This window comes from Bipolaris victoriae (assembly GCF_000527765.1).
Source record: "Bipolaris victoriae FI3 unplaced genomic scaffold scaffold_128, whole genome shotgun sequence".
Taxonomy (NCBI): Eukaryota; Fungi; Ascomycota; class Dothideomycetes; order Pleosporales; family Pleosporaceae; genus Bipolaris; species Bipolaris victoriae.
The window spans coordinates 1-24,540 of NW_014575264.1; the positions used below are offsets into that span (position 1 = coordinate 1).

Sequence of the window (24,540 nt, forward strand, 5' to 3'; positions counted from 1 at the left end):
CCCCCCCCACACACACACACTAATCGACTTCGGCTTCCAGTCGGACCCTTCGCTTATATGCCCCCGAAGTTGCGTGTTCGGCAGCACGGGAGATTGTCGCTCCGACGTACAGGGTCTTTGTGAACATTCTGTGAGAATAAGAGTGCGCTAACCAGAGTGATTACAGGGTTGTGACAAGGCCAAGGTGCAAGATGACTCGGCTTGGCGGATGAGCAGTCACGGCTTCGTGATAATTAATATCGATATAGAATGCGAGAGAAAAAAACACGCGATTCTTGGCCACGAGGCGATCGGGGCATTTCTCCAAGTGGAGTTGAGTGGGAACAGAATAGAGACCGAAAGTGGGGCAGTACGGGACGTTCAAGGCGAACATGACAGAACTTGGGGCTGAACTGGGATGTCGGTATTTCCGTCGCAGCCAACGGTCAAAGGCATTTGGAGGGAAACCGTTAAATTGCCCCCAATGCGAATTGTTTAGGGCACCAGGCGTTGTCAAGCGTAGTGCACACTTGGCTGTGATTTGACGCTAATCGACAGGAAGCGCTCTCCGGGCCACTGTGAACCAGTGGGCGTGCAGGGTTACAAGAGGCTAACGAACGTGGCATGTGTATCATCCATCCACTGATGTGAGCCTGTGCTGGATCCTGGGAGGACGTATGGATCCGATACGAAAGAAGGGATGATAAGCTCGTAAAGAGGGGGTATACATGAGGGTTGTGATTGGGCAGTCGGGCCACGCCACCCACAGAACGGAAGTCCGTGCTGGGGACCCTGACACAATACCCCGCGGAGTGTTTCTGTGAAAGCACCGAAGAGAGAACCTAGCATGTAAGAATTATCCCATAATCACAATGCATGTAAGTAATTCGAGCATCAAGGGTAGTGGGTCCCTGGCAGCTTCAGATAGAAAGATCTGCCCTGACTTGGCGCGTACATGCGTAGGAGGCCGCGGCGGCGTGTCTATCCGTAACAAATCACCCTGAGCATCGACAACCGTGCCATAGCGTGCTGGGAGTACTGATGCGGCGGTGAAGTAAGGCCTATGTAATTGATGCGCCTGGTATCTGGTAGGAAATGATGCAACTGCCGGTCGGCTGCATACAACCGTAGGGAGATGTGTTCGCACGGGAATAATTGCATTCAAAGAATGCAAGGGAGATGAGATTGAGGGAAGCTGTGAGTAAAGAACACTGCACTGATGTGAGCGCTCTACTTACCGCATTGATGCCCATGCTTCCTGACATTGTTCATCTCAAACCCTGCGCAGGGTTGTATTGCAGCCTTTGTACTATCAATAGCAATAAGAATGCCACGCGAGCGGGCTTCAGACGTTGTAGTGTTAGGTGCCGCCTCGTTGTTGAAAGCACGTTAACAAAGTCTCGCCGCGGAACCTAGTGCAGCCAAGATGATATCCGATAGGAAGGAAATTGCTGGTATACCATTACAGCCGGTTAGAATGCAAGATCATGCAGCTAGACCTGTGCTGAACTCAATCTGTGGGGCTCGGCTTTGGGCACCGTTCCTTGTGGATGGTTTCAACTTTGAATGATTACTCACAACGTCACGCTTACAGGACACGAGGCTTGTTGAATGCGGCAGAGAGAGCGACCGAGATAGAGGGGAGGGATTTTGGTTGAGATGAGATTTCTTGCGAATAAGTGGGTGCAGAAGAAGCAAGTTGGCCCTGGTCAGGATTAGTCGGCAGGCTTGCTTGAAGCGCAAAGACTCCCGTGCTGTTGGCTTTTGTGGCAGACCGAGTATTGTCTCGCGGGCTACAAGGTGACCGATGCGAGATTGGCGATAGCGTCGAAAATGGAGATGCTATTGGTTGCTCGGGCGATTTTGCAGACGATGGGATCTACGACGGAAATATTGCATCTGAGATCTGATCTGGGAGAGCCATGGTGCGGCCAAGGGGTGCTAGGCTTTGGACGGGCGGCGGATGTGAGATGATGTTTGACAGGCCGTGATTAGCAGCACCCCGGCGATCTGGCAATGGCGGTGCACTGCGGGGCGCACAGGCGGCGGAAAGCCCACGCTACGTGACGTCGGTGGCTCTGGGGGCTTCTGGATGCTGTTTCAAGTGACAAATGGCAGGCTTTTGCGCGACCCAAATTCAAACTCAGATTTCGCTAATCGTCAGACCCATGGTGAGTGAACCCTCGGGGGCTGCCAGGGTGTATGGGCTACCGGGACGAGAGCAGGCTTTTTTTTGTGTGTCGTGGCGCGTGTTAGGCCAGGTTTTTGTCTGGTACTCTAGGGCAGGATGGTGGAATGCCACGGCAACAAGAATGCGGATGGTGAGGAGGAGTTGCAGGCAGTCACAGTATCCGAGGGTTGACGTACTGGCGGGTTGTGGGTAAGTATGGGTACGTACTTGGTAGTATTGGAAGTAGTCGGCGACTGCTGCTGGCGCTGCTGCTGGCACTACTGCTCTGTACTGTTGCCAACTACTAAGCCGAGTGCCATCGGAGGATCAGCGTGCACCAGCTGGCAGCAGAGTTTTGTCGTGATCCCGAGCTTGGCCAAGGGCTTGCTGGGGGGGTTCGATGAGATCGGAGCTAGGCCCAATGTGGCGACTCGCGTATCTGCCCCAGTCCCCTTTTGGAGCTGGCGGGCAGGGCGATCGCCAGTCAGGTGGATGGGTTGGAGATGGCGATGGCGATGGCGATGGCGGTGGGGGCGATGGCGGTGGGGGCGATGGCGGTGGGTGGGAATAAGAGAGCGGGAGTGGATGGTGACAACGGGTGACGTCGATGTGTTTGGACGTTGGGGCGGTGATTAATTCGTTGCGCATTTTCCCCGCTAGGTACAAGGGCTGACTGTGAGTGGTGAGGACGAGGACGAGGACGAGGACGACTCGACAGCAACACCAGCAGCACCTCGCAGCACATCTGCTTAGCCCGCTCGCTACCAGGCGCCATATCACCCGCGCGCGCGCCGGAGGTCACGGACAGCGGGTGCAGACCCAGGATAGCCCCGGCGGCGTGCTGTTGGCCCGCGTTGTGCGTTGGTTGCTGGGCCTTTTTATCCGACCGGCCTTGTGTGCTTGGCTTCTGGCCCAGCAGTTTGTGGAAGCTCCTGCGCTCCTTCACCTGCGATCTCGATGGCGATCGCGATCGCAGCGCCCTCGTCTTCAAACCTTCGCTCGCCCTCGCGACAATAGCCGGCCCACGTCTCGTCTCGGCGGCCTCGTGCACGACCAAACAAGCAGGTGGATAGTCAGGTACGGTGCAATTTGTTGGCCCTGGCTGACCGGTGCAGACAGCGAGCGAGAGTGAAGGGCTGCCCGAGAAACCTTTCTTCATCCACCGCCTTGGTCCGCCAGCCTGCCAGCCAGCCAGCCCCCCCGAACCCGCACCGGCGTTTTACTTGCTCCTACCTCAGCGGGAGATGGCGCACTGGTACTAGCATAGCATGCTTGGCCGCCAGCACGCAGACAGGCCGGCGGACAGGCAGGCAGGCAGGCAGGCAGGCATGGTGGTGATGGCGGCCATGGTGGTGCTCTCTGTATTGCTTACGAGCGCCGAGGGCCTACGCAGCGCGCAGCCATTGAGCATGGCGCCCGGGCTAGGCCCAAACCCAGCCCACCCAGCCCAGTAGCCCAGTAGCCCAGTCTTGCTGCTGCTTGCTGTGCCACCCAACTCGCCGACCCGCCCGCCCTCTCTCAAGGTGCCGGCTATTGGGCCGCCCGCTTGCAGTTGGGTGGCATGGGCGCTGGTTGCTGGCTGCTGGCTGCTGGCTGCTGCTGGCACCTGGTTACTGCTGGCACCTGGCCGACCTGCTCCTCGCTGCTGGCACAGTACACACAGTCCCTTGGCCAAACCCCCTCGACGTGTGCTCAATTGGCAAAAAAGCACATGCCTTTGCTTCTTCCCTCGTCGTTATAATATACCCACGTAAGCCACCATCGCCCTCGTCCCCTCAGCCTGCTGTCTGCTCCCCCCCCCTCGCATTTCTGGCTTCCTCGCGCGCTGCCGATTTCTTGCGCTGCTACTCGACACCACAGCTGTGGCCGTACCATTACACCACGCATCCCCCCCTCGTTGTCCGCTAGCATCCGCAGCTTGATGATCCCGGCCTAAAGTCCCCGGCCCGCTTCTCAGAACTCTCCCATCGAAGCCACTCACGACGTCCGATCGCTCCCACCCCAGCACCAGACCCTTTCATCTGCACTAACCTCAGCCCTTTGTGCATCCGCCGCCCCTCTAGCACCCCCATCGCACTGCCTCACGTCACTTGTCGCGTATCTGCATCTGGCGTGCTGCTGTCCGAACCCTGTCGTCGCGATACGTGAGCGCCTCTAGCTCCGTTCTTTTTCGGCCCATCTCCTTGCTCCGCCCTTACCTTGTGCGTCGCCCGCCCACCCTGCACAGTCGCCACTTTTTTCCCCTCTCCCTTAGCATATACATACTTTGGCTCGCCCACCTCCCTTCGTCTCCTGCTTTCCCAATTGCTCCTCACAGTCGAAGTCGTTGCTAGACGTACCCCTCGAACTGTCCCCTTAGCCCATCAACTCAACCTGGTTGTCGTTGCCCACGCTCGGATCCCGGTTGAAGAAGCTACCCCACCCACTGCCGCCACACCACCACGACGACTGCCACCATCACTGCCACTACTGCTACTGCTGTTGCTACCATCACTCCCAATTCTCACCACCACCACCACCTGCTCTGGACCTCACCATGCCTGCTGAGCGTCGAACTTTCACCGCCGCCCGCCCGGTCAAGACGGAGCGGACCCACGAGGAGAACCAGGAGCGGTTAGTCGTCCCAAGCCTGCTTTGCACAAAATTCACGTGCTGATCCTACACAGCGCTTACATTGCAGCCTCGCGCCGTAGTGATCGCAGCCTGGAGGCTCGCATCGAATCTGCGCGTAGAGCTTCTGAGATCCACAAGAAGCGCACAGGCCGCGCACTGCGTGTGACTGAGCAAGATGTCATCAATGAAGAAATGTACGAAGAAGAAGACGATGACTTACCTACGCAGTACCAGCGCCTCAACGCGCACTTGCACACCACGTCGGTCATGTTCAACAAGAAGCTCCATGACTACATTGCAACCCAGCACGGCGTACGAAACATGTTCATGTCGCAGTACCAGAACCAGAGCCCCACCTTTCCGCAGTTCGGGGCTCAGTTCCCATCCACCGCCGGCGCTTTTCCACAGGCAAACAATTGGCTGAGCCCCACCATGCTGCCACCCCAGCAATTCGCTCCTTCCTCGCCCCAAGGCTTCCAGCAGACTCAATCCTTCAGCCCCACCACCACCACTCAGCCTCAGCAGGGCTATCGACAGTCCCCCTACCATGTCCCTCAACGGACACAGTCGCATCAGCGTGCTCTTTCCATCCAGCTTCCCCAGGCCCCCACGCAGTTTGATCACTCAGCTCAGCCACCGAGCGCAACCGCCACGACCCCCCAGACTGATGTCAACCGAAGCATGTCTCTGCCTCCTCAAGCCTTCCAGACCCAGAATCAGTCTGCCGAGCAATCTGCCCAACCGTCGCTGACGCACTCGCCTGCTACCCAGTCATCTTCGCCCGCCGATGGCTCCGTCGCCGACGCCCAGCAAGCCCCCAGCGACTCTACCAGCCCTTCTTCGTACTCTTTCAGCCCAGCAAGCTACCCTTTTAATTCTCACGTCTTTGGCACCAATCCTTTGACTTTGTCCATGCCGCCCGAGTCGCAGCAGTTCCTTGGATCATTCCTTGACCCCAACGATGCACGCACCGCTACGCTTATGGCTGGCAGTGAGAATCTGCCTCAGCCTTTTGCTCCCACCTACACCTACAATCCTAACAAGGTGTCGCGAACATCGAATGCCATGAATGTTTCCGAGAGCGTTCCCGCTTCCACCCAGACACTATCGTCTGGTCTGAACCTCAAGGTGGAATCCCTATCTGACGACTCATCGGCGCTGCCCACTTCCATTTCCGAGAGCTTCTATCCCACTGACGGCTTCCTTACTCCCGGAAACCCCGATTACGAATCATTTTTTGACTTCCAAGGTGCTGGATATGCTCAAGCCTTTGACGACCACTCGGCCAATGACCAAGACAACGGTAACAGTCTAGTGAATTGGGATGAGTAGTCGCAGCATTCACCTGGTTTCTTTTTAACCTTCTTTAGCTTGCTGCCACACCCACGTCGTTATTCTCATGTTGGGCAACCCCCATTGTTTTCCTTTAAATACTTGTTTCCTTTTTTTTTTATTACTTTGGAGTAGCGATTTCGGTTTTGCAAGCAGATGATACCTCTTACACAGTGTCGTTACGATGTCACGACTGAAGGCGTTGTCCGGAGTCATTTTGGGCGCCCCGAAAACGCTCGACCTTTTGTTGGATATGCATACATATCCGTATAGCGACGCTTAGCAGCATCGCCTGGGAGACAAAACTCTCTTCCCTCTCGGTCCCCATCTTCGAACTGAGGTATTCGTTGTATAGTATAATTGTTATTGCGGCCTCCAAGCTGCTGGTCGCACAAAAACCTTTCCCCTGTGGTATGACTTGTGATTTGTGTGTGTGTGTGTGTGTGTGTGTGTGTGTTGTGACGGAGTATTATGCATGCAACCATGATGCGGTAAGTTCCTCCAACTACTGTCCCAGTGGACCCTGTCCGTCTTGCCGTGCTCAAGTCCCGAAGGGAGTGGCGCACTAGATGGAGTGGTGTATCAAGTTTCGCAATCAACCTGGCTATACAGATGGCATGTTATTAGTTTCGTCGGCCTTGGGCAGCAAAAGTGACACCGGTGCCAAGCACGTAACTGTGCGAGCCATGGAGAGGATGCGTAACATGTAACAAGCAGGATCGACTTGTCAATCAGATTGCGTTGTACTGCTGGCACAGAAAGGTACCTTGGTAATGGTTGACTAGGTGTGCTTTTTCAATATCGTCTTGTTCGGCGTCGTGACGCATGGTCCCTCGAGGCAACTTTGTGCAGGTGTACTTGGGGGTCCGGGAAGCAGCGGAACAGCGGTGTGCTTGCCGAACAGTCACCTCTCAGGTAGGTAAAAAGACATGCTCAAACGCTCTTTCGCCGTCCAATAAACAAGCTTATTGTTAGTGCTGACGGCTCTATTTCTACCGTGCTCAAGGTGGTCAACAAAGTAGAAAGCTAGCACCCACCCTGTATCTCGAGTGTGCGAAGTAGCGGCACTTGCAGTTCCCTTGGCTCGCTCACAATGCAAAGACAAAAGTGGCACACGTGAGAGTCGTACATGGCCTGGTTGCACAGCAACTCATCCACATTCAACACTTGTCATCGGTCTATATGGTTTCGAGACCTGCTCGCGCCACTTTACGCAGGCTCTGATCAATGAGCAACACGGTGCATGCGAAATACATCACTGTGAGCGTTTACAGGCTTTGAGAGCTTGCTTACGCCCTATCGACCCTATCGCGAATCGTGCAGGCGCCTTGCAGCATCGTATGCCCGAGTTTTGGTTCCTGCATCATTGTGTCACCATGGCTATTCCAGCCTCTTGTCCAATGATACCAAGCGGTTCGTTCTTTCCCTCTTAGCAAGGAGGTTCATCAAATTATTTTTCAAGGAGGCCACACGTGATCTACAGCATTACTCTCATGTTCGTCGGAATACAAACATAGTCACAAACACTACACTGGGTGTACCGTTTGGCTTCGAGTCACTCGAGTCCATTGACTCGCAATAACACCATGTCCAGAGTAACTGACAGCGGTGGACGTCACCAACCCCAAAACTGATTGGCATCGTCACTTCTGTCATCCGTAACTTTGGTCTCCAACCGGCGGTCGTGGTATTTGCCTTATTCTGCACTACCGGCAGCGGCCGCGGCACTGCCTGCTGTGTAACACCCGGGACCGTGCATCATGCATCTTCTCCGCAACCACCTCTCCATACTAGGACCAAAAAGCCCAACCCATGGTTACCTTCTCAATGCACTCGATTTCTTCCATGGACGTGTCTGCAGGCAACGTAGAATATACTTTTGTAAACAACAAATCAGAAAGTTGTATATAGCCTACTAGACTTGCCCAATCAACATCCAGAGCCTCATAGTCCAGCTATACCACAGAGGGGGACTAAGAGTATAAGAATTCTGTAAGAATCTAGACGCAGAGAAATGGCAACGGAAAGCAGATATGCCTTGTTGCATATCTGTACCTGCATCGCAACCCAATACCTTAACCTTGTGCCACCGCAACGTCAGACCCACACCAAGGTTGCTGTCGTGGTGGAACAAGGGCAAAATATATAAAAGGCAACGAGACTCGACAAGACCAAGACTCAAGCCCCTCAGCTGTAGCTGTTTTGTTGGACTCACTCTACTCTCGCTTCTTGATCTTCTGCCACTCGTTTTTGTTCGTCTCTTAGCATCGTGAGGCACTACTAGTCAAATTTAACCATGAAGCTCAACACCTACGTATCTCTTGTGGCGTTTGCGGCCTTTGCTGCTGCTGAACGGCATCCTTGTACGTTTTCCCTTTCACTAGTGTGACTTTTAAAAGTTGGCAGTCTTCAGCTACTGTTTTGGCATTCAAATATACACAATTGCTGACACTTTTTTTTTTGGTCAGTGAATCTACCAAAGCATGTGCGGCCTCGCCAATATTCTGCTCCACCGCCATACTCGCCTGTGGGCCCGAGTTCGAGCAGCGACAGTGGCAGCGCATCATCCAGCTTTCCTAACGGATCTTCAACCTCGCTGGCTACCGGCGTTTCTTCCACTGTTGACGTGCCATCTGCTCAAACGTCCTCACTTCCGCCTAATGCCGCATCATCTGGTCCTTCTACCATCGTCGTTACAAGTGTAGTTATTATTACATCGGCCATTCCACCTCTACCGTAAGCTACAATGCATAATGCATCGTGGAAACCAAATACTAACATTTGCATGCAGTACTACTTCGACCTCTACGGATGCTACTAGAAGCAGCTGGGGAGTCAGCAAATCTTCCTCTATCAGCATCCCGCTTCCCACAGGCCCCCAATCATCCGGGACTGGCTCCCACTCTTGGCCTCACCAGTCTTCACCTGGATCGTCAGCACCTTACGGCAATAGCACTTCAACCTCTTCATCTCCATGGGGCACAGGCACAGTGTCAATTTCCTCAAGCCCGCCCCTGACTTCTGCTACCAGTAGCCGTCCCTCCGCAGCCACCAGCTCCCCTCCCTACCCTTCAAACAGTACGCTCACAGAAACCAGCACGGGCCCTATAGCTACCTCGAGCGGAAACGCAACTACATCCACAGTCCCCACTTCCTCCGCCCATTACAAACCCCCCGGAAACTTCACCAGCAGCCTCTCCATCGCAACCGACTCCGTCTCCCCATCCTCAACCCCCGATGTCTCGACAATCAGCTGGATCTCATTCACATCGGGAAGTCCATCCGCCACACCATCGAGTGCATCGTCGACTTCAAAATACACAAGGTCTACCTCGTCGCGCCGACGCACTACGACGACGACTAGACGCCGGTCGACAACACGTACGTGGAGCAGGACGCTGACTATGTCGTTTTCGTCGACGAGGTCTGCTTGGTTTACACCTACGCCTACGCCTTCGAGTGATTTGCCGTGGACTAGTAGTGCGGTGTCGGAGGAGGAATCTTCTACGCCGGCTTCGTGGTCTGGAAGTACGGTTACGCCGTCGGCATCGGAGAATTGGCCTTTGTCTTCTGCTACTACGCCCTCTGAGTCTGATAGCTGGTCGTCATTTTCAGCCACACCATCTGAATCAGATGGCTGGCCCTCTTCTCCCCCCAGCTCATCCTCCGACCAAACCTCCTCAACCAGCTCTCCCGTATGGCCTCCAGTCTCCTCCTCCCCATCATCATCATCGCCATCCGACAGCGCCACAACACCCTCCCCATCCCCCTCCTCCTCCTCCTCCTCCTCTTCTTCTTCTTCTTCTTCTTCCGCTACACTCTCCTTCTTTTCTTCCCCATACAATTCATACTCCACACCACCATCCACCTACACCGATGCAACCGCGTCTTCATGGCCCGTCAATACTCCTTCCCCATCTCCCTCGCTTCCATTGTATACTATGTATACTTCTTCTTCCCCCTCATCCTCTGTTTCTTCCTCAGCCTCTTCGCTTTCTGCCTCCTCTTGGTCGGCGTCATCGTCAGCGTCCGCCTCCGCCTCCATCTCCTCCGCAAACCCAAGCACCACCTTCCTAACCAGCACCAGCACGAGTAAATCTCAAGCGTACTACGCGCCCGTGCCGCCCGTGCAGACGTATGCGAATCAACACGAGCAGCGGGCCGACAAGGAGAAGAGGGATGTGGTACGTATACCCCCCCCCCGGCCTCTCAACCCATGCGTGAGATGAGATTCCGGACAGTACTAACATGGGTGGGGGGGTGTTGAGTAGCTAGGACTGTGGTTTGTGTAATCAGTCTCGGTACCGGATATGATCCATTTGGTGTCTTATTGGGATGGGTGGGTGTAATGGATGGAGGGGGGGGGGGGTTAGGCAAAGTGTCGTTGAGATGAACACGGAATAAGAGAGAAAAATAAGAAGAGGAGAGTTGATGATGATGATGAATGGATGGATCAGTGGGTGGGTGAGGATAAAGGGTTTTTGTTTTCACTTCTCTACTCTCCTTGATACGACTATATAATGGAATTCTTTTCTTGGTGTTAAGGCTGTTGGAAAAAGGGATTGGATGTGCGAAAAACACTGCAAATCAAAAGATGATTTACTATGACTTTGGATCAAAGGCTTGTTTGAACTTTTTGAGGACAGGGACAAGTGGGTGTGAGGGGTTGTCATAAAACGAGGCTGCCAACATACGAGGAAGAAGAAGGCCCTCAAGAACCCTCGTCATCACCACACAACCACATTCACCAAAACCACAAGACGTAAACACAAGAAGCCCCGAGTTATTCCATTGAAAACATTAAGATTCATTTCGCCCTGCGCACAGGCTACTTGGGTTACTTTTATAATCCCTCTTCCCCATCATAAGATATGCAATCCGCTCATAGTTCATTACGCATCCCCCATATCATCCTCACATCTTGCCCTTAACCTCCCCCTTAACCTCTGCCGCCTTTCCCTTGGCCTGTCCCGCAACCTCACTCGCCTTTCCCTTGGCCTCGCCTGCAACCTGGCTCGCCTGGCCCTTGGCCTCTCCCGCGGTGTTGGGTGTAGCTTCCTTGACGGCGTTGGCGACTTCCTCTGTTCATCGAATCATGCATTAGCCAACCATACACACGATATAATGCAATATAATAAGGGAATGCGAGGGGGGTAGGACCATATGATGTCGTCATGTTCTCAGCTAACGTAAGGCTAGAGTTAGGGAGTGCAGATGTGGGTGGAGAGGGAATGTGGAGAGGGGAAGAGGAAGGGGAGGGAGAAAGATGGGAAAGAGGGAAAACGTACCGCCCTTCTCGATACCCTTCACAGCAGCACCAGAGATAGTCTTGTCGATAGTCTTTGCGGCATCCTTGATAGCGTCTACAGGGCTCTTGCGGGCAACGGGGGTAGTGCTGAACAGGCGAGCCTGGCGGACAATCTGTTGACGAAACATATTTGCTTTGTTTATTTGCTCGTTTTGATGGTATGTGGTTTGGGTTTCGAAGGCTAACGTGAATGCCGTTGAATGGTGAGAAAGAAAAGTTGTCAATTGAAGCTTGAATAGAAGTTTGCAACGAGTGCGGGCGACACGACAAGCTTTAAAGGATAGGTGGGAAGGGTGGAGTTAGTTGGTAGCTGCTGTGGTATGACGTCGATGTGATCAGCCAAGGAAAAGTGGGTAAACTACGCGCATGTGCATGTGGAACAAACATCGCGATTTGCGAATTTCGCATCTGAGAGGAACGCCCGATTTCTTGCATGTGCAAGGTGTTCGTTTCTGTTATTAACAATACGTATTCGTCTAGTGATATTAATATCCTTTACTCTTTCCATTGTCCGTTGTTCTCGTGATTAATTATTTCCTTTTGCGACGTCTAGTATAGCGCCTTCTGCCACCATGCACACCTAGCATTAGCATTACGGTCGCGGACCTCTTCAAAACCGGTAATGTCGAGCTCCAGGACGGTTGCGTTCGGCCCGTACATGTTGAATTCTTTGACGCCAACCGCATCTGGGACACCTGTTTCGGCAAAGCTTGTAATGAAATCTTGCAGAGCCCTGGCAACAGTAGCGTTGGTGACGCTATTAGAAAGAGCTCCGCCGTCGTAATAAGTATATGGCACGTCCTGTCCGTGTAAAGCTGGAGGAACGGCGAAGAGATAGACATATGTCTCGTTTCCATATGCCTCTGAGAGGTAGTAGGTGTTGCAAGTAAAGGCGCTCTCGGCAACGATCAGTTTACTACGCTCGTAGTCGTTTCGGTAACCCAGGGAGCCGTCGAAAACCGGTGGGTACAAGGTGTCTACAATATAGTCAATCGTTGACTGCGGCGCATTGGCATATGATTTTCCGAGCTGGGTTCGTAGCGCAGTGGAGGTGTTAACTGAAGTAGGCGTAAAGACGGCTCCTTCGTCGGCATTGTAACCAATCATGACGCGTACGTCCTTGTCGAATCGTCCCTGTGCCAGGAGCAGGCCGGGTTGGAGCGGAACGAAGTCTCCATCCACGACGGGTCCATAAGTATAGGAGCCATACGGGGAGTCATAAATGACTTGCTGAGCATTGGCGCGAATGACGTCGTCAGATGACAGGGCGCGGAGCTCAGCCAGAGACGTAACGCCAGTTAGGTTGAGAAACCTATCGTATACAGTCTCCTGGGTAATAAGGGAGTTGACTGGCTGCCAACCAGGGCTCTGCGGAATCGCTTGCTGGAAGGGAGCTGGGCCCTTGGAACCTCCGTATGCGGTAATCTGGTGCATGATGGAACCTCCACCTGCACTCTCTCCGAAAACTGTAACCTATGCAGAATGTCAGTCATGTCAGGTATGAAAAAAAAACGACAAACTCTTGACTCACTCGGTTCTTGTCGCCGCCGAAAAGATGAATGTTTTCTTGGACCCACTCGAGCGCCATACGCTGGTCGTACAAGCCTAGATTAGATGTACCTCCCTCCGACTGGAAAGATGGACCTCCCATCCAGCCCAAAGCACCCAGGCGATAGTTCATGGCAACGTAAATGACATCTCCATTAGTCGAGTTTCCAGAAGCAGCAAGCAGACCGGCGGGGTTAGCATTCTTTGATCCTCCGGTGTATCCACCACCGTAAATCCATACGAGAACTGGAGCTCCGAATCCTTTACCGGCATTCTCGAAGACATCCTCGGGCACAAAAACGTCGAGGAAGAGGCAATCTTCTGATTCTCGAGGATCAGGTGGTGGGACTACGGCGCTGGCATTGGCTCCTGATGGTACATAGGGAACTGGCGGTTGTCCTAGTGCTTGCGCAACCAACGACGCTGCAACAGTTGCCCCCCATGCGCCAGTAGCCTGTGGGCAAATCCTACAACACGTAAGCAAAAAATCTCACTGCATATTTTGAATTGACTCAAAATACCTTGCTTCATCACCGTTGTTGATTGCTGACCGGTTCGTTGCTGGAGCCTGGGGCGGTGCCCATCTCAGCTCACCAACAGGAGGAGCAGCATATCGAATATTCGAAAAGTTGTAGAAGTTGCCGGTTTCCTAAGAGGGAAAGAAAAGTCAGAAAAAAAAATCACCAGCTACACTCCCAATTGCGATGACAAGACAACGTACATTAAATCCCGAAGCGCGGTAGACTTGGTAGCCTAGGTCAACAGTCGGCAGTGACGACGAGTTCTGAGCGTACACCGCACCCACAAGGGCCGCTGTAGCAGCACCGAGACGAAACATTATCAAGGTACGTAGCAAACCCGGAGGAAAGGTAAACGGGACGCAAACGCAAAGAAAAAAACCACAGCAGGGCAAGCGGAGGACCTTAAAGTATTTGTTTTTGTCTTTTCCCCGGGGGGGACCTCACTTCGCCTCGCGAATTACCAAACAATGATCTACCTTTACCGCGGCATTTGCAAGGTACTCAGCAAAAACGCCGCTTTCTAGCCAAATGTAGACACCAACTCCATATACAGCTTGTTGGCATCTTACCGAAGCTAAGTTGTTAGTGGACAAGTTTCTTTGGCCCAAGTACGCTCAAGTAGCCGCAAACAGAAGTAAGCTCGAGTTCAATGCACCTCCCCCCCAGGCAAGCCACTCAGTATAGTTAAACCATGAAGGGGGAGGTCCAGACTAACACCTCGACGGGTACGCATGGCCGGATTATGTGGCTATGTGGAGTATAGAATGTATACGTCATGGGGCGGAGGCGCTCGGCGGTACAGCGCATGAATTAATTCGTCCGTGGAATAGTGTGTTAATTGCGCTCAGCCCGTCAATTCGACGTGTACAAACTGACGCTTGTCATGGCTGCCTGAACTTTTGAGACAAAAGTATTGTTCATCTTTGCAAGCAACATGGCCCAACTTTTGGACGGTTGAAACAAAGATGTTTAGGTAGATGTCAGTATCTTTTTTGGACCCGGCAACACGGCACCCATCCCCAAGGTCATCTCGGTTGGGGCATGATGCGAGCTCCGCATTGAACAAACCCGCACTAAGATCTTTGTTTTCCCCACCATGACGCCTTGCCTAAGGCAGGCTTTTGGGCCGAGGTACCCGTGTTTGCTGTTCGCTGACGACCCGCTAGTGTCGCCTTGGGGCGGAGTAAGATGCGGAGTCGAAGAGCTGGAGAAAATGCGGAGGACGGGATAAAAGAAAGTTGAGAGAGAGAGACAGAGAGAGAGAGAGAGAGAGAGAAAGAAGACAGAGAATAAAGTTACTCGGGGAAAAGAAAGCTTCAATGGTGTATTTAGACTCGGTGGTCGCTTGACGTTCGGGCTTAGCCTACTATGTATACTACTCCCGGGGCACCTTGTTTTGCCGCTTCAACCCCGATCTCAATCCATGTTGACCAAAGATACCTTCCTTTGAATCCTATATTAAGATCTTATTACACATGTATTGCATGTAAGCGCCCAGATAACGGGGACCAAGAGACACACCATGTGCGCATTCCGAATCTCGTTCAGATGGATGATAAAATATAATGACACACAGGTAAGCGGTGCGTCTTGGACTTGATTACTCGAACAATACTCACAGCTACTGGGCAACTCTGACGAACTCCCTGAAAGCCGAAGTCACGCGGAAACCACAAATCGATAGATAACAAGTCACGTGGAGCAAGAGTGTCCATTATCAGTGACATTCAAACTCCCCCCCGTCTTTGCCGTTGTTTTTGTTTTTCTGCTTCCCCCCCCCCTCCCCCTAAAAGAAAGGGCGGCAGTCAAGGCATATCACCAATCGTTCACTCATTCTCTGACATCCTCCAAAAAGCAAAAGTTCCACATTCAGTGTTACCCATGAACCCCCTTCTATACTTACCTACTATGCTACACAAAAAGGCAAGAACCAAAAAAAAAAAAGAAAAAGAAGCCCTTGTAACTTAAACAGACGCAGCAAGCAAACCGTGACACAAAAAATGCCGCAGCGTACAACAAAGTACAAAGCGTCGCAAAAAACAAGCAGTGACTATGGCTTTCGTTAATGCTGCTGACGAGTCGCGCGCGTCTCGAAAGTTTGAAGGGGGGGACACAGAAATAAGCAAAAGAATGCGGCGGGAGAGGACAATGGAAAACGGCTAGGGCTAAAGCTAATGCGCGCGCCCACGCGGCATTTGTTCTAGAATAGATAGGATAGAAAGGCAAAAACACTCGGGGTATTTTGGATATTTTTTTTAATGATTTACGAAAGGAAACGGGAGCGGATAAATGCATCAGCCCTAGATAAGTGTGTTATCTACAGTATTATAGTAGGCGCATACGACCACGTTTCAGATTTTGGAGGGGGAGGGAGTGCCCATGATGCCCTCGTGGCAAAAAAAAGGCTACCAGTACGACAGAACCCCCCCTCGCAATGCCTGTCAGTTGCCGTGCGTTGTCGCCGCCGCACTCCACCGCCCGCCCGTCCCCCCAATCCAAGACAGCGGGAAAAAAAACGAAGCTAGTACCGGACTGGACCTGCAACTCATCATGCGCATGTTGAGTTAAGAGGGGGCGCTCGCGCACCACGCGTGGGTAAGGGGGGCTCGACTCGACCCTGACCGACTAAACTCCACCTATAGAGTAGACTACAACTACACTAACTAATCCGACACCTCTTCTTTCTTTCCCCACCGGCCCAACACACACACACACCCACTCCTGTGCGATAACAGAAACAAAAGAAGATATGCAGCGGCCATCATTGCCATGATGAACCAGGGTGACTTTGGTGGTGCTAAAGTTTTTACGCAACAAGAACGCACGCTGAGAGCGATTGCTTTTCTGCAAGGTTGAGCCTAGTTAAGAGGATTTGGGGGCGGGCGCTGCTGTCGGTGAGAGAAAACGGAAACGGCCATGGATAAGTTTCAGCGCGGACATCACACTCATTCGACGCCAGCGTCCGAACGGACGAGGAGCCGGGCTCCGACTGCGACGGGTGACAAGACGATTGCGAAGAAGAGATCGAGTTTGGGACGGGCAGCAGGCGGGTTCCAAAGCAGACTGCTTGCGTCGTTGCGAAGTAGGAGGAAGAGCGACAACAATGGGCTAGCGCCGAGCAGCAGCAGCAGCCCCTCGAGGTACGTGCCGTATCAAATCATGTATCACCCGGCAATCGCTCATTACAGCCAAGCAGCAGCCCGTTTCTAGATGCATTGTTCCGCCTGCCAGATGAGCTTCACATCTATATGCTACGCGAGCTTTGCGTCGCTGACTTGCTTGCATTGCGACGGACCTCGCGCGTGCTCAATATGCTGGTTATGGAGAATGCGCCGGCCCTGGTGCGGTACTGGGTCAAACACCGCATGGGCAATCTGCACCTGCAACTGTACCCTGCGCCGAGGCCCAATGCCATTGACTTTCCCTTTTTACTGACAATGAGACGGCGGCATATCGCGTCCTTGAGGTTGACGCGGCAGCTTGCCGATCACCTGGTAGGCGAGCCGGTGGAGCCAGCAGTGTCCCCACGCCAGATGCAGCTGTGGTCCTCGGTCTATGAGCGGATGCTCCCTCTGGTCTTTGGCGTGGGATACTTTCTAGACGAGCACAGACGGCTGCTGTTGGAGAGGGACCTCGGACATATACGACCGCGTTCACGGATTGGCTACCACGTCCGCACGACACCGGGAATTGCCGACCAAGAGAGGAAGATTGTCAAGAATCTGGATGCACCACTGCGGCTGCAGTACTTTTACATGTACTGCTTTATAGTGCAGGTGCTGCTGAGAAAAACACGGCCGGCAAGTAGTGCTGAGGCGGTGGCAACGTTTCTACGCGGATGGTCCCACCAGCCGGCGTGCTACGAAGACGTTGCCTTTTTCCTGATACTGGGCGGTATAGGCCGGGTGGCCAAATTGCTCGCGTGCCCAACGTACAGTGAGCGGAGACGGTACCTGCTTTCGTTCCGGACGCACATGTCGCCGCACACGAGCAAGTGCTGGAGAAGGCACTGGAAGGATGCAGGCGTAGTATCACCGGCTTTACTCGACGATATTCCTTGCACGCAGATTGGCATCACGCAGCTAGACCAGATCTGGGCTCCACTGATTGCCCAGATGATGGGGCCTGGATCCAGGGACTGCAGTGAACAGGAAAAGAGGCGCTACGAGGAACTAAAGTTGTCGGGCAAGTTCATCAACGAAGTGATGGGGTACGACATCCTGCAGGGCCGTGCAGCAGATGGGGGCGAGCTTGACGATGACCACGAGCCATGAAAAAAAAAGTATGTATGTATCATGGGTTAGCAGGGGAGTTGCTCTAGGTACATGATGGAAGGAGAGTAGAGAAGAAAAATCCCTTGTATCGGTACCATTGAAGTGCCGTCCATGTTTGTTGTTAGGTTCTGACACATGTATGGTGCCGGGCAATCTCCGCTGGTTTAGCGGTTAAAGAGGCTTTTGTGTTTTGGTGTGGCTTAGTTTGTGCTTAAAGATGCAAGCAGCCCACATGTATTACGTACAGGACCGGTGGACTAGCGCGGTATAGAGGCCTAGTTTGAATTGAGGTCTGTGGACCCTGCAGAAGTCACGATGGAGGGTTTTTGTTGGTGAGTGACATTAGGCTTGGCGTGTTTTTTTTTTTGCATGTGCTTGACCTTAAGAGGAGGGCGTCAAGCAAGCTACCCACTGTGGTCTGGGCTTAGCATGTCAACGGCGGTTGCTGTGTGGTTCAATAGCACAGGGCGAGACAAGGGGGGACAGTTGGAGAGGCGTCGTCGACTGGTGGAGACGTGGAGGTATGTGGTGGGGTAGAGAGAGGTGCGGGATATTGCGACATGCGTAGTAGTGGGATGTGTGTATTTTTGTTTTGCTGGATTGGGGCAAGGTGGCAGGTGGGTGGCGGATAAGATAGAGAGGCAGCAGATGTCGCCAGAGCCAGAGCTATAGAGAGAGAGAGAGGCCAGACCCTGGAGGAGTTGCCGTGAGGGCCGGAAGCGTTGAGTCTGTGCGTGTCTTCTAGAAAGCAGCGAGTGAAGGAGGGGAGTGGAGCTCGGGTGTGGCTCTGCAGCAGACTGGCCGATGTGCAGCGAGGGGCGCAGCCAATGGCGTCGAGGCGAATTTTGCCGCAGCGTCAGTGGGCCGTAGCAGACAGAGTTGGAGTGGCAGCAGCAGCAGCAGCAGCAGCTAGGACGGCATTACCCATTCATTACCCACAGCCTGGCGGGCTGCAAGCACGCGACATGACGGCAATTCAGCCGCTGCTGATTAACGGCGACGGGCGAGACGGTGACGGACAGGGTGCTGCAAGTAGAATAGAGGCAAAGTCGAGTCAAGCTACGGTGCAACGGGCAGCATAGACAGCAGGGAGCATCCAAGACGGCTTGATGGTCTTGGGACGTTTCAGGCAAAAGCAAAGGCACGCAGTAGTGTAGGAGTAGTAGGTATAGTGTACGTAGTTGATAGGCAGAGGCAAAGGAGGGCAAAGGCGGGTGCAGGTCAATTGTGATTGCAAATGAATGGTTCCGTTCCGTGGCAGATTGGGGATGACGTGCAGAGAGCCAGACAGACAGGCAGGCACGCAGACTGGCCCAGCTGCATCGGGAAGGGGCGATTGTGTGGATGCAGATGGATGGATGCATCGAGACGAGGCTGCGTCATTGGCTGCGAGTCGGCGAAGGGCGGACGGGGTGGGTGGATGCGCGGAATCGAGTGACAGCGCGACAGGCCGAGATGAGAAACAAGAGAACAACACTATGTGCGGAATTACCTACCTTAGTTACTACTTACTACCTAGCACACCAAAAGATGCTACTTGCATGCTACAATAGTGAGTATGTACATTCATGCCAACACCCACCCGCCCACACACACACACACGCACACACCATCATCGTCATCGTCATCACCACCACCACCACCACCATGACGTGCAGCTACGTAGCACAATGTACATACATGTATGTGTACTTGCGTACAGTAGTGTACATATGTACAAGTCTGCTCTCGCTCGCCCTCTCGCCGCCGGGTGCGTCTGGGGCGTCTGCAAACTGCAATGGGCTGCCCACCAGCTCCAACGGCGGCGCAGCCAATGGCGGGCCGTTGATGCTGACCGCAACAACAGGCCGCATGCATCCCGGTCACTGTAGCGTCGGCTCTTGGACAGTTGCTCCGCAGCCCCCGTAATTACTCCTACCACTTGCACCCAGCCCAGAAGAAGCCAGCATGCGAACTAAAATCCCGCTGCTCTCTACTCATGCCCTACTGCGCCAGTCCCAGCCCTAGCGTCGTCCTACACGCCCAAGCCCCAAACCATATAATCCCAAGAGCCCGGCCCAGCGTTTGCGACCACCACCCAAACCAGTCCCCATCCAAGTGCCACCCCTTCCACTTCCTCCACCCGCACGCCCTGCCCGACTCTCTCCACGAGACACCTCCACCACTACCACCATCACCACTACTACCACCTTCCCATACACTGGCGCACCACCCTCACTCCACCACACCACACCATTCACCACTCACAGCAGCCACCCACCACCCCATCTCTCCGCCGGCTCAAGTTTCGCGCGGCAACTACGCCTCTTCTGGGCTACCCATCAGTCAGCTGAGCCACCACTCCCGACCCCACCATTACACACTGCCAAACACCATGAGACGGTAGAGATTAGATAGCAGCAAACATGGACTTTACGGTAAGCACCCGCGCGCTTGTCCCTGCCTCCCTTCCCCAAAACATGCCCTGGCCTGCCCCCGCCCGTCGCCAGCTACCCGTCATGTGTCCCCAAACCTCGCCGCCCTCCCGAGCAGGCATCACGGCTAACGCGACGCCTCTTAGATTTCGCTCGCACACTTTTGCGAAGTCCACGGTCCTACCTCCATCATCTGTACCCAAGCATCCACCTCGCCCTGCGGCTCCTGCAACCCATGCGTCACGCCCCCGTCCGATGAGCCCTATTCGGCCTGCTCTTATAATGGCCTGTACGACCAGCCCACCTCCCTCAAGCTGAACCCGCGCGCCCCCCAACTCAACTCGCCCTTTGACTCGCCGCCCACCAGCCCAAACTCGCCCTCACATAACCCATACTTCCCCAGCTGCTCCTCGTCGTCCGCTGGCAGCAGCTTTGGCGGAAGGAGACCTAGCAGCACCCTCGAATCAGACTCGGACGTATGCGAAAACTGCCAGATGGTAGTTCCCCAAAAGTACAGCGACAAGATTCCCAACGGCGCCCCCGGCAGCCCCACCAAAGACGGACGAGGAAGGAACGGCAGTCCCGTGTTACGCAGCTCACAAAGCTATCCCGTACGACGCCCTATTTCGCGCGATGATGTCAGCAGTACCGATTCGTCAGACGTCTCCGACACCGAACAGTCGGCTTCCTTCCAGAGTGGCAACTCGAGCTTGTATCCCGACTCGGTACCTGCCTCGCCCTCTCTTAGCTCAAGAAGCATCCACACCCACACCCTCAACTACATCTCCACCAGCCAGCCACAGTCGCCCAGCACCTACTCTCTACTGCGACGCACCTGCATCCGAACTTTGTCGACCGAGGTCCTCCCCCTCAGCAAGCCCTCTGGTCCCATAATGTTTGGAGACTCGGTCGCCGGCTACACTATTGCCTACGTCTTCCGTCTGCAGGATCCGCGGTCGCGAGGCGCTAAGCGCACCTATGCGCTTATTGCTATGGCCGGTCGCGATTGTCGCAGAGCCACAAAGGCCATGGTCAAGATTACCGAAGCTTTCGAGGGCATCGCCAACAGAATCATTTCGCTGGCCGATAGGGTTCTTGAGCGCGAGAGCGCAGCCTCGCAGAGCATACCGCGTCCAGCAACGGCCGTACCCGGAAGCACTCCTCCCCTTGGCACTTCGGCGTCCTCGACATCCTCGACAACCTCACAGCTCTTATCGTCTCAGAAAGAGAGGACCTCGTCGACCACCAGTGCGCCCAGTTTCCGCAACATCACTCCCGTCTCTTCTTTCTTGTCTGCCAAAAAGCTCGACCCCGATGGCTTCCCTCGTGTGTCTCGTGACGTGATGAAGGCCAAGAGCCTGATTGAGATTGTCGGCCAGGAAAACTTCTTCGTCGACCTTCACACCCTCTTCTGCCGACTGCTACACTCTTTGATCAAGCAGTACGGATAGACTGTTCCCACCTGTCGCCTCTTTTCAGCGTACACCCTTTACTTTCTCTTCGTTGTATGTCTTACTCATTGTTGCATTTCCTACTAGTCGTTTCTCGTCGTGCGTTATAGCGTTTTCCTTTTCCATTAGTTCCACAGTGTGTTGGAGCGCCGGCGTTGGGGTACAACCACTTTTCTTCCAACGACATGTTATCTTGCTTCGCGACTCACAGACCAGACGATCAAGGTCGAGTAGCTTTATACCCTGTTTGCGATACCCGAAGCTTCTTGTTTTTATTGCCGGGACTGAGCAGTGCACATTAGATTCGTGCAACCTGACTCTTACAACGGCGTTCTGGAGAGGGTAATCGGGGATGCGAGTGTCGACGATGGAATGCTTGCTACTATGTTAAGTTTCTAGTAGCTATGGCGTGATTAACGTCGTGGATGAGGTGATGGAAGAAGAACAGTAGTCACAATATGAAGTTGTTAAGACGATATTCGGTGTCCTTATGAGTACATTGTTTTGTGAAGTGCAAACTCTACTTGTCTACATGGCCATGTCTGCCTAAAGAGCCAAATCTCGTGTGCTGCATTAGGTTAGCTTGAGTACATGAAAGGCCTCAATACATTCAGGCACAGACACAAGGACAAGCACAACTCTAGTACTCAACTATCATCTTGAACACCCTGCTACTCAACTTCAGACCCTCACAATACCCTTCTGAAAAGATACACGGTATACATGTCTGCTGTGGCTTGCTCGCTTCCTCGACCCGATTTCCATCTCCACTGCTGCAAGCCTATGGCCCACCCGCGCCGCTGCGCCGTCCTCCGATACCGGAATTCTCCAACTACTTAATACCAGCATTTTATGATTTGCTGTGATCTGCAGGTCTGGAAGCGTGCAGTCTCCTGACAATAGAGCGAGTGATAAGTGGTACGCGGCTTTTTTACTCGTCATGGCTTGATACGATATCGGCCCGGATCACTCGGCTGGCGGACGGGTGGCCTTGCATTGGATTTGACGTCATAACCTTTTGCTCCACCCACCATCGCATAGTGTCGATGCTAGACAGATACGGCAAAGAAAAGCTCCGATACATGTCATAGCTTTGATCTTTTGCTCTTTCAGCGTTGCTTTAATTCTCCGTCTGTGGGGAAACAGGTGGCTGTGATTTAAGCATCATGGCTTAAGCCAAGTTTTCGACCGTCTGAAAGCCAAGTTTTCGACACTCTCCTTCGAGCATGACGAACGTTGCTGCTGGGGCGCTGGCTAGAAAGGAGTGGTTGTCACGGAGGAATGCTCGTAAATGGGTACCGTGTCTGATGATTTACATATGTGGATTGAACAGCTGGGGTTCAGACAAGGTAGATGCGTTGAACTGACGTAGTTGGAGGTCACAGTATGACGAAAGCCAGAACATCATGTGTAACTTGTTCTGCTGTCACCGAGGAGTATACAAATGGAATGAAAAGTACGCCTCATCATCTCACTTTCAACACGCCATCGTCGATATCACGTCAAATTAACTAAACATTCAACCAACCACAACAAAGTCCAAATCTATCCGGCACTTTTAACTCGTGAGAACGCCCGCCAATTCACCAAGCCACGCACGCACAAACAAGAACGCTTACCAAAATAGGTAGTGTCATACCTCATCACCCCATCACATTTACCTCGTGGACCCCCCATATCACCTCTCAATATGGACTCTTTTACCGGAAACGGCTCAAACCAAGCCACATCCAACAACAACAACCAGCAAAAAGAAGATTACCTCGACAAGGGCCTTGACGCTGTAGAGAAGAAGTACGGCGGTGCATCAACTGAAGACACACAGAGGTATCGGAGTGTGAATGAGAAGATTGTACGTTCCCATCCTTGCCCTAGTTCCATCCAGAACCAAGGGAACTACATGAAAGAAAAAAAGAAAAAGAACATCAGGCTAACACTTGACCAACAATAGACCGATGGTGCACGCAACATGTTTGAAAAGGCGACTGGCAAGGATGTCCCCGACAAGTTCTCCAACTGAGGAGGACACACCACCATCACCGATCACCGCATCAACGCCTAACAAGAACGGGTGCTGGAAGGATAGAATGCATAAGCTGGACGACAAGTGGTCCAAGGTCCGACCGTACGTTGAGAGGCTGAACGGAACAATTGTTCCGTTGCGCTCAGCAGAAGAGCAAGACCGAGAACAACAGCGAGCAATGGAGCGTCATGCTGCGACGCGTGTGGACCACCAGACACAAGGAAACCTAGATAATGATACCTGTATGAATAGAGAATGAATGACGATGAAAAATATCCCAAAATTTATTAACCTCGTTTAAAACCTTTTCATTCGCGCATCACGTTATTCTTTATCGTATGAAAAAAGTGAAGCAAAGGAAAGCGAAGAAAGAGAAGAAAAAAAATCCACTAAAACCGGTTGGAGGAAATTGTTTCTCACACCGCCTCCCTTCTTACCTGCATTCTTCTTTTCTCCATTCGCCAACACTACATGGACAAGAAAGAAAGAAAAAAGGACCGAAGACAAGAAACTTCCTCAACCACTTTCGCTTCTTCGCTTCATTTTTTCTCCCTCTCTCCCTCTCTTTACTCTTCTGTCTTGGGGGACTATATGGACTAGGATAGTAAGCTTATATGTACGTAAACGTGCGTTTTTGTAAGCGAACTATATGCCCCGCGGCCCTATTTTTTTTTTCTTTTCTTCTCTTGCCTGATTTGCTTTGCTTTGCTTTGCTGCTGCGCGCGCTTAGAGACATGCAAGGCATGGGTATGTCAAGTACACATGCATGTACTTAGACCTTGTGTACATGCATGCACGATGCATATGCTAAACTGGTGCTTACAGGATGCATGGGGGGGGCGGTGCAGGAAGTGCGCTAGGCTGGGAAAAGGATGATGGTGGGTTATTATCCACTAAGGGAAAGATG

At 53.0% G+C, this 24,540-nt stretch overlaps 9 protein-coding genes across 9 annotated transcripts; 6 read left to right on the plus strand and 3 right to left on the minus strand.

Moving 5' to 3' along the window:
- Positions 1-2,633: 2,633 nt before the first annotated feature.
- COCVIDRAFT_20030 (hypothetical protein) lies at positions 2,634-3,497 on the minus strand (the record flags this gene model as incomplete). Its single annotated transcript, XM_014696260.1, has 3 exons — positions 2,634-3,329; positions 3,383-3,401; positions 3,442-3,497. 3 exons carry the CDS (start codon positions 3,495-3,497, stop codon positions 2,634-2,636), a joined length of 771 nt encoding a protein of 256 aa, XP_014551746.1.
- A 1,188-nt stretch (positions 3,498-4,685) lies between these two features.
- COCVIDRAFT_112015 (hypothetical protein) lies at positions 4,686-6,094 on the plus strand (the record flags this gene model as incomplete). The annotated part of the gene is made up of 2 exons (XM_014696266.1): positions 4,686-4,762; positions 4,816-6,094. 2 exons carry the CDS (start codon positions 4,686-4,688, stop codon positions 6,092-6,094), a joined length of 1,356 nt encoding a protein of 451 aa, XP_014551752.1.
- Positions 6,095-8,390: 2,296 nt separating this feature from the next.
- Positions 8,391-10,386, plus strand: COCVIDRAFT_41966 (hypothetical protein; the record flags this gene model as incomplete). Its single annotated transcript, XM_014696267.1, has 4 exons — positions 8,391-8,457; positions 8,563-8,830; positions 8,886-10,282; positions 10,370-10,386. 4 exons carry the CDS (start codon positions 8,391-8,393, stop codon positions 10,384-10,386), a joined length of 1,749 nt encoding a protein of 582 aa, XP_014551753.1.
- A 622-nt stretch (positions 10,387-11,008) lies between these two features.
- COCVIDRAFT_112021 (hypothetical protein) lies at positions 11,009-11,530 on the minus strand (the record flags this gene model as incomplete). Its single annotated transcript, XM_014696268.1, has 2 exons — positions 11,009-11,175; positions 11,383-11,530. The coding sequence occupies 2 exons, from the start codon at positions 11,528-11,530 to the stop codon at positions 11,009-11,011; spliced, it is 315 nt and encodes a 104-aa protein (XP_014551754.1).
- Positions 11,531-11,951: 421 nt separating this feature from the next.
- COCVIDRAFT_112054 (hypothetical protein) lies at positions 11,952-13,788 on the minus strand (the record flags this gene model as incomplete). Its single annotated transcript, XM_014696269.1, has 4 exons — positions 11,952-12,875; positions 12,934-13,417; positions 13,472-13,599; positions 13,672-13,788. 4 exons carry the CDS (start codon positions 13,786-13,788, stop codon positions 11,952-11,954), a joined length of 1,653 nt encoding a protein of 550 aa, XP_014551755.1.
- A 2,599-nt stretch (positions 13,789-16,387) lies between these two features.
- COCVIDRAFT_111999 (hypothetical protein) lies at positions 16,388-17,745 on the plus strand (the record flags this gene model as incomplete). Its single annotated transcript, XM_014696270.1, has 2 exons — positions 16,388-16,611; positions 16,671-17,745. The coding sequence occupies 2 exons, from the start codon at positions 16,388-16,390 to the stop codon at positions 17,743-17,745; spliced, it is 1,299 nt and encodes a 432-aa protein (XP_014551756.1).
- A 1,241-nt stretch (positions 17,746-18,986) lies between these two features.
- Positions 18,987-19,653, plus strand: COCVIDRAFT_20036 (hypothetical protein; the record flags this gene model as incomplete). The annotated part of the gene is made up of 2 exons (XM_014696261.1): positions 18,987-19,297; positions 19,467-19,653. The coding sequence occupies 2 exons, from the start codon at positions 18,987-18,989 to the stop codon at positions 19,651-19,653; spliced, it is 498 nt and encodes a 165-aa protein (XP_014551747.1).
- A 497-nt stretch (positions 19,654-20,150) lies between these two features.
- On the plus strand, positions 20,151-21,610 carry COCVIDRAFT_30750 (hypothetical protein; the record flags this gene model as incomplete). Its single annotated transcript, XM_014696271.1, has 2 exons — positions 20,151-20,162; positions 20,306-21,610. 2 exons carry the CDS (start codon positions 20,151-20,153, stop codon positions 21,608-21,610), a joined length of 1,317 nt encoding a protein of 438 aa, XP_014551757.1.
- A 1,690-nt stretch (positions 21,611-23,300) lies between these two features.
- On the plus strand, positions 23,301-23,630 carry COCVIDRAFT_30751 (hypothetical protein; the record flags this gene model as incomplete). The annotated part of the gene is made up of 2 exons (XM_014696272.1): positions 23,301-23,462; positions 23,562-23,630. 2 exons carry the CDS (start codon positions 23,301-23,303, stop codon positions 23,628-23,630), a joined length of 231 nt encoding a protein of 76 aa, XP_014551758.1.
- Between the last annotated feature and the right edge of the window lie 910 nt (positions 23,631-24,540).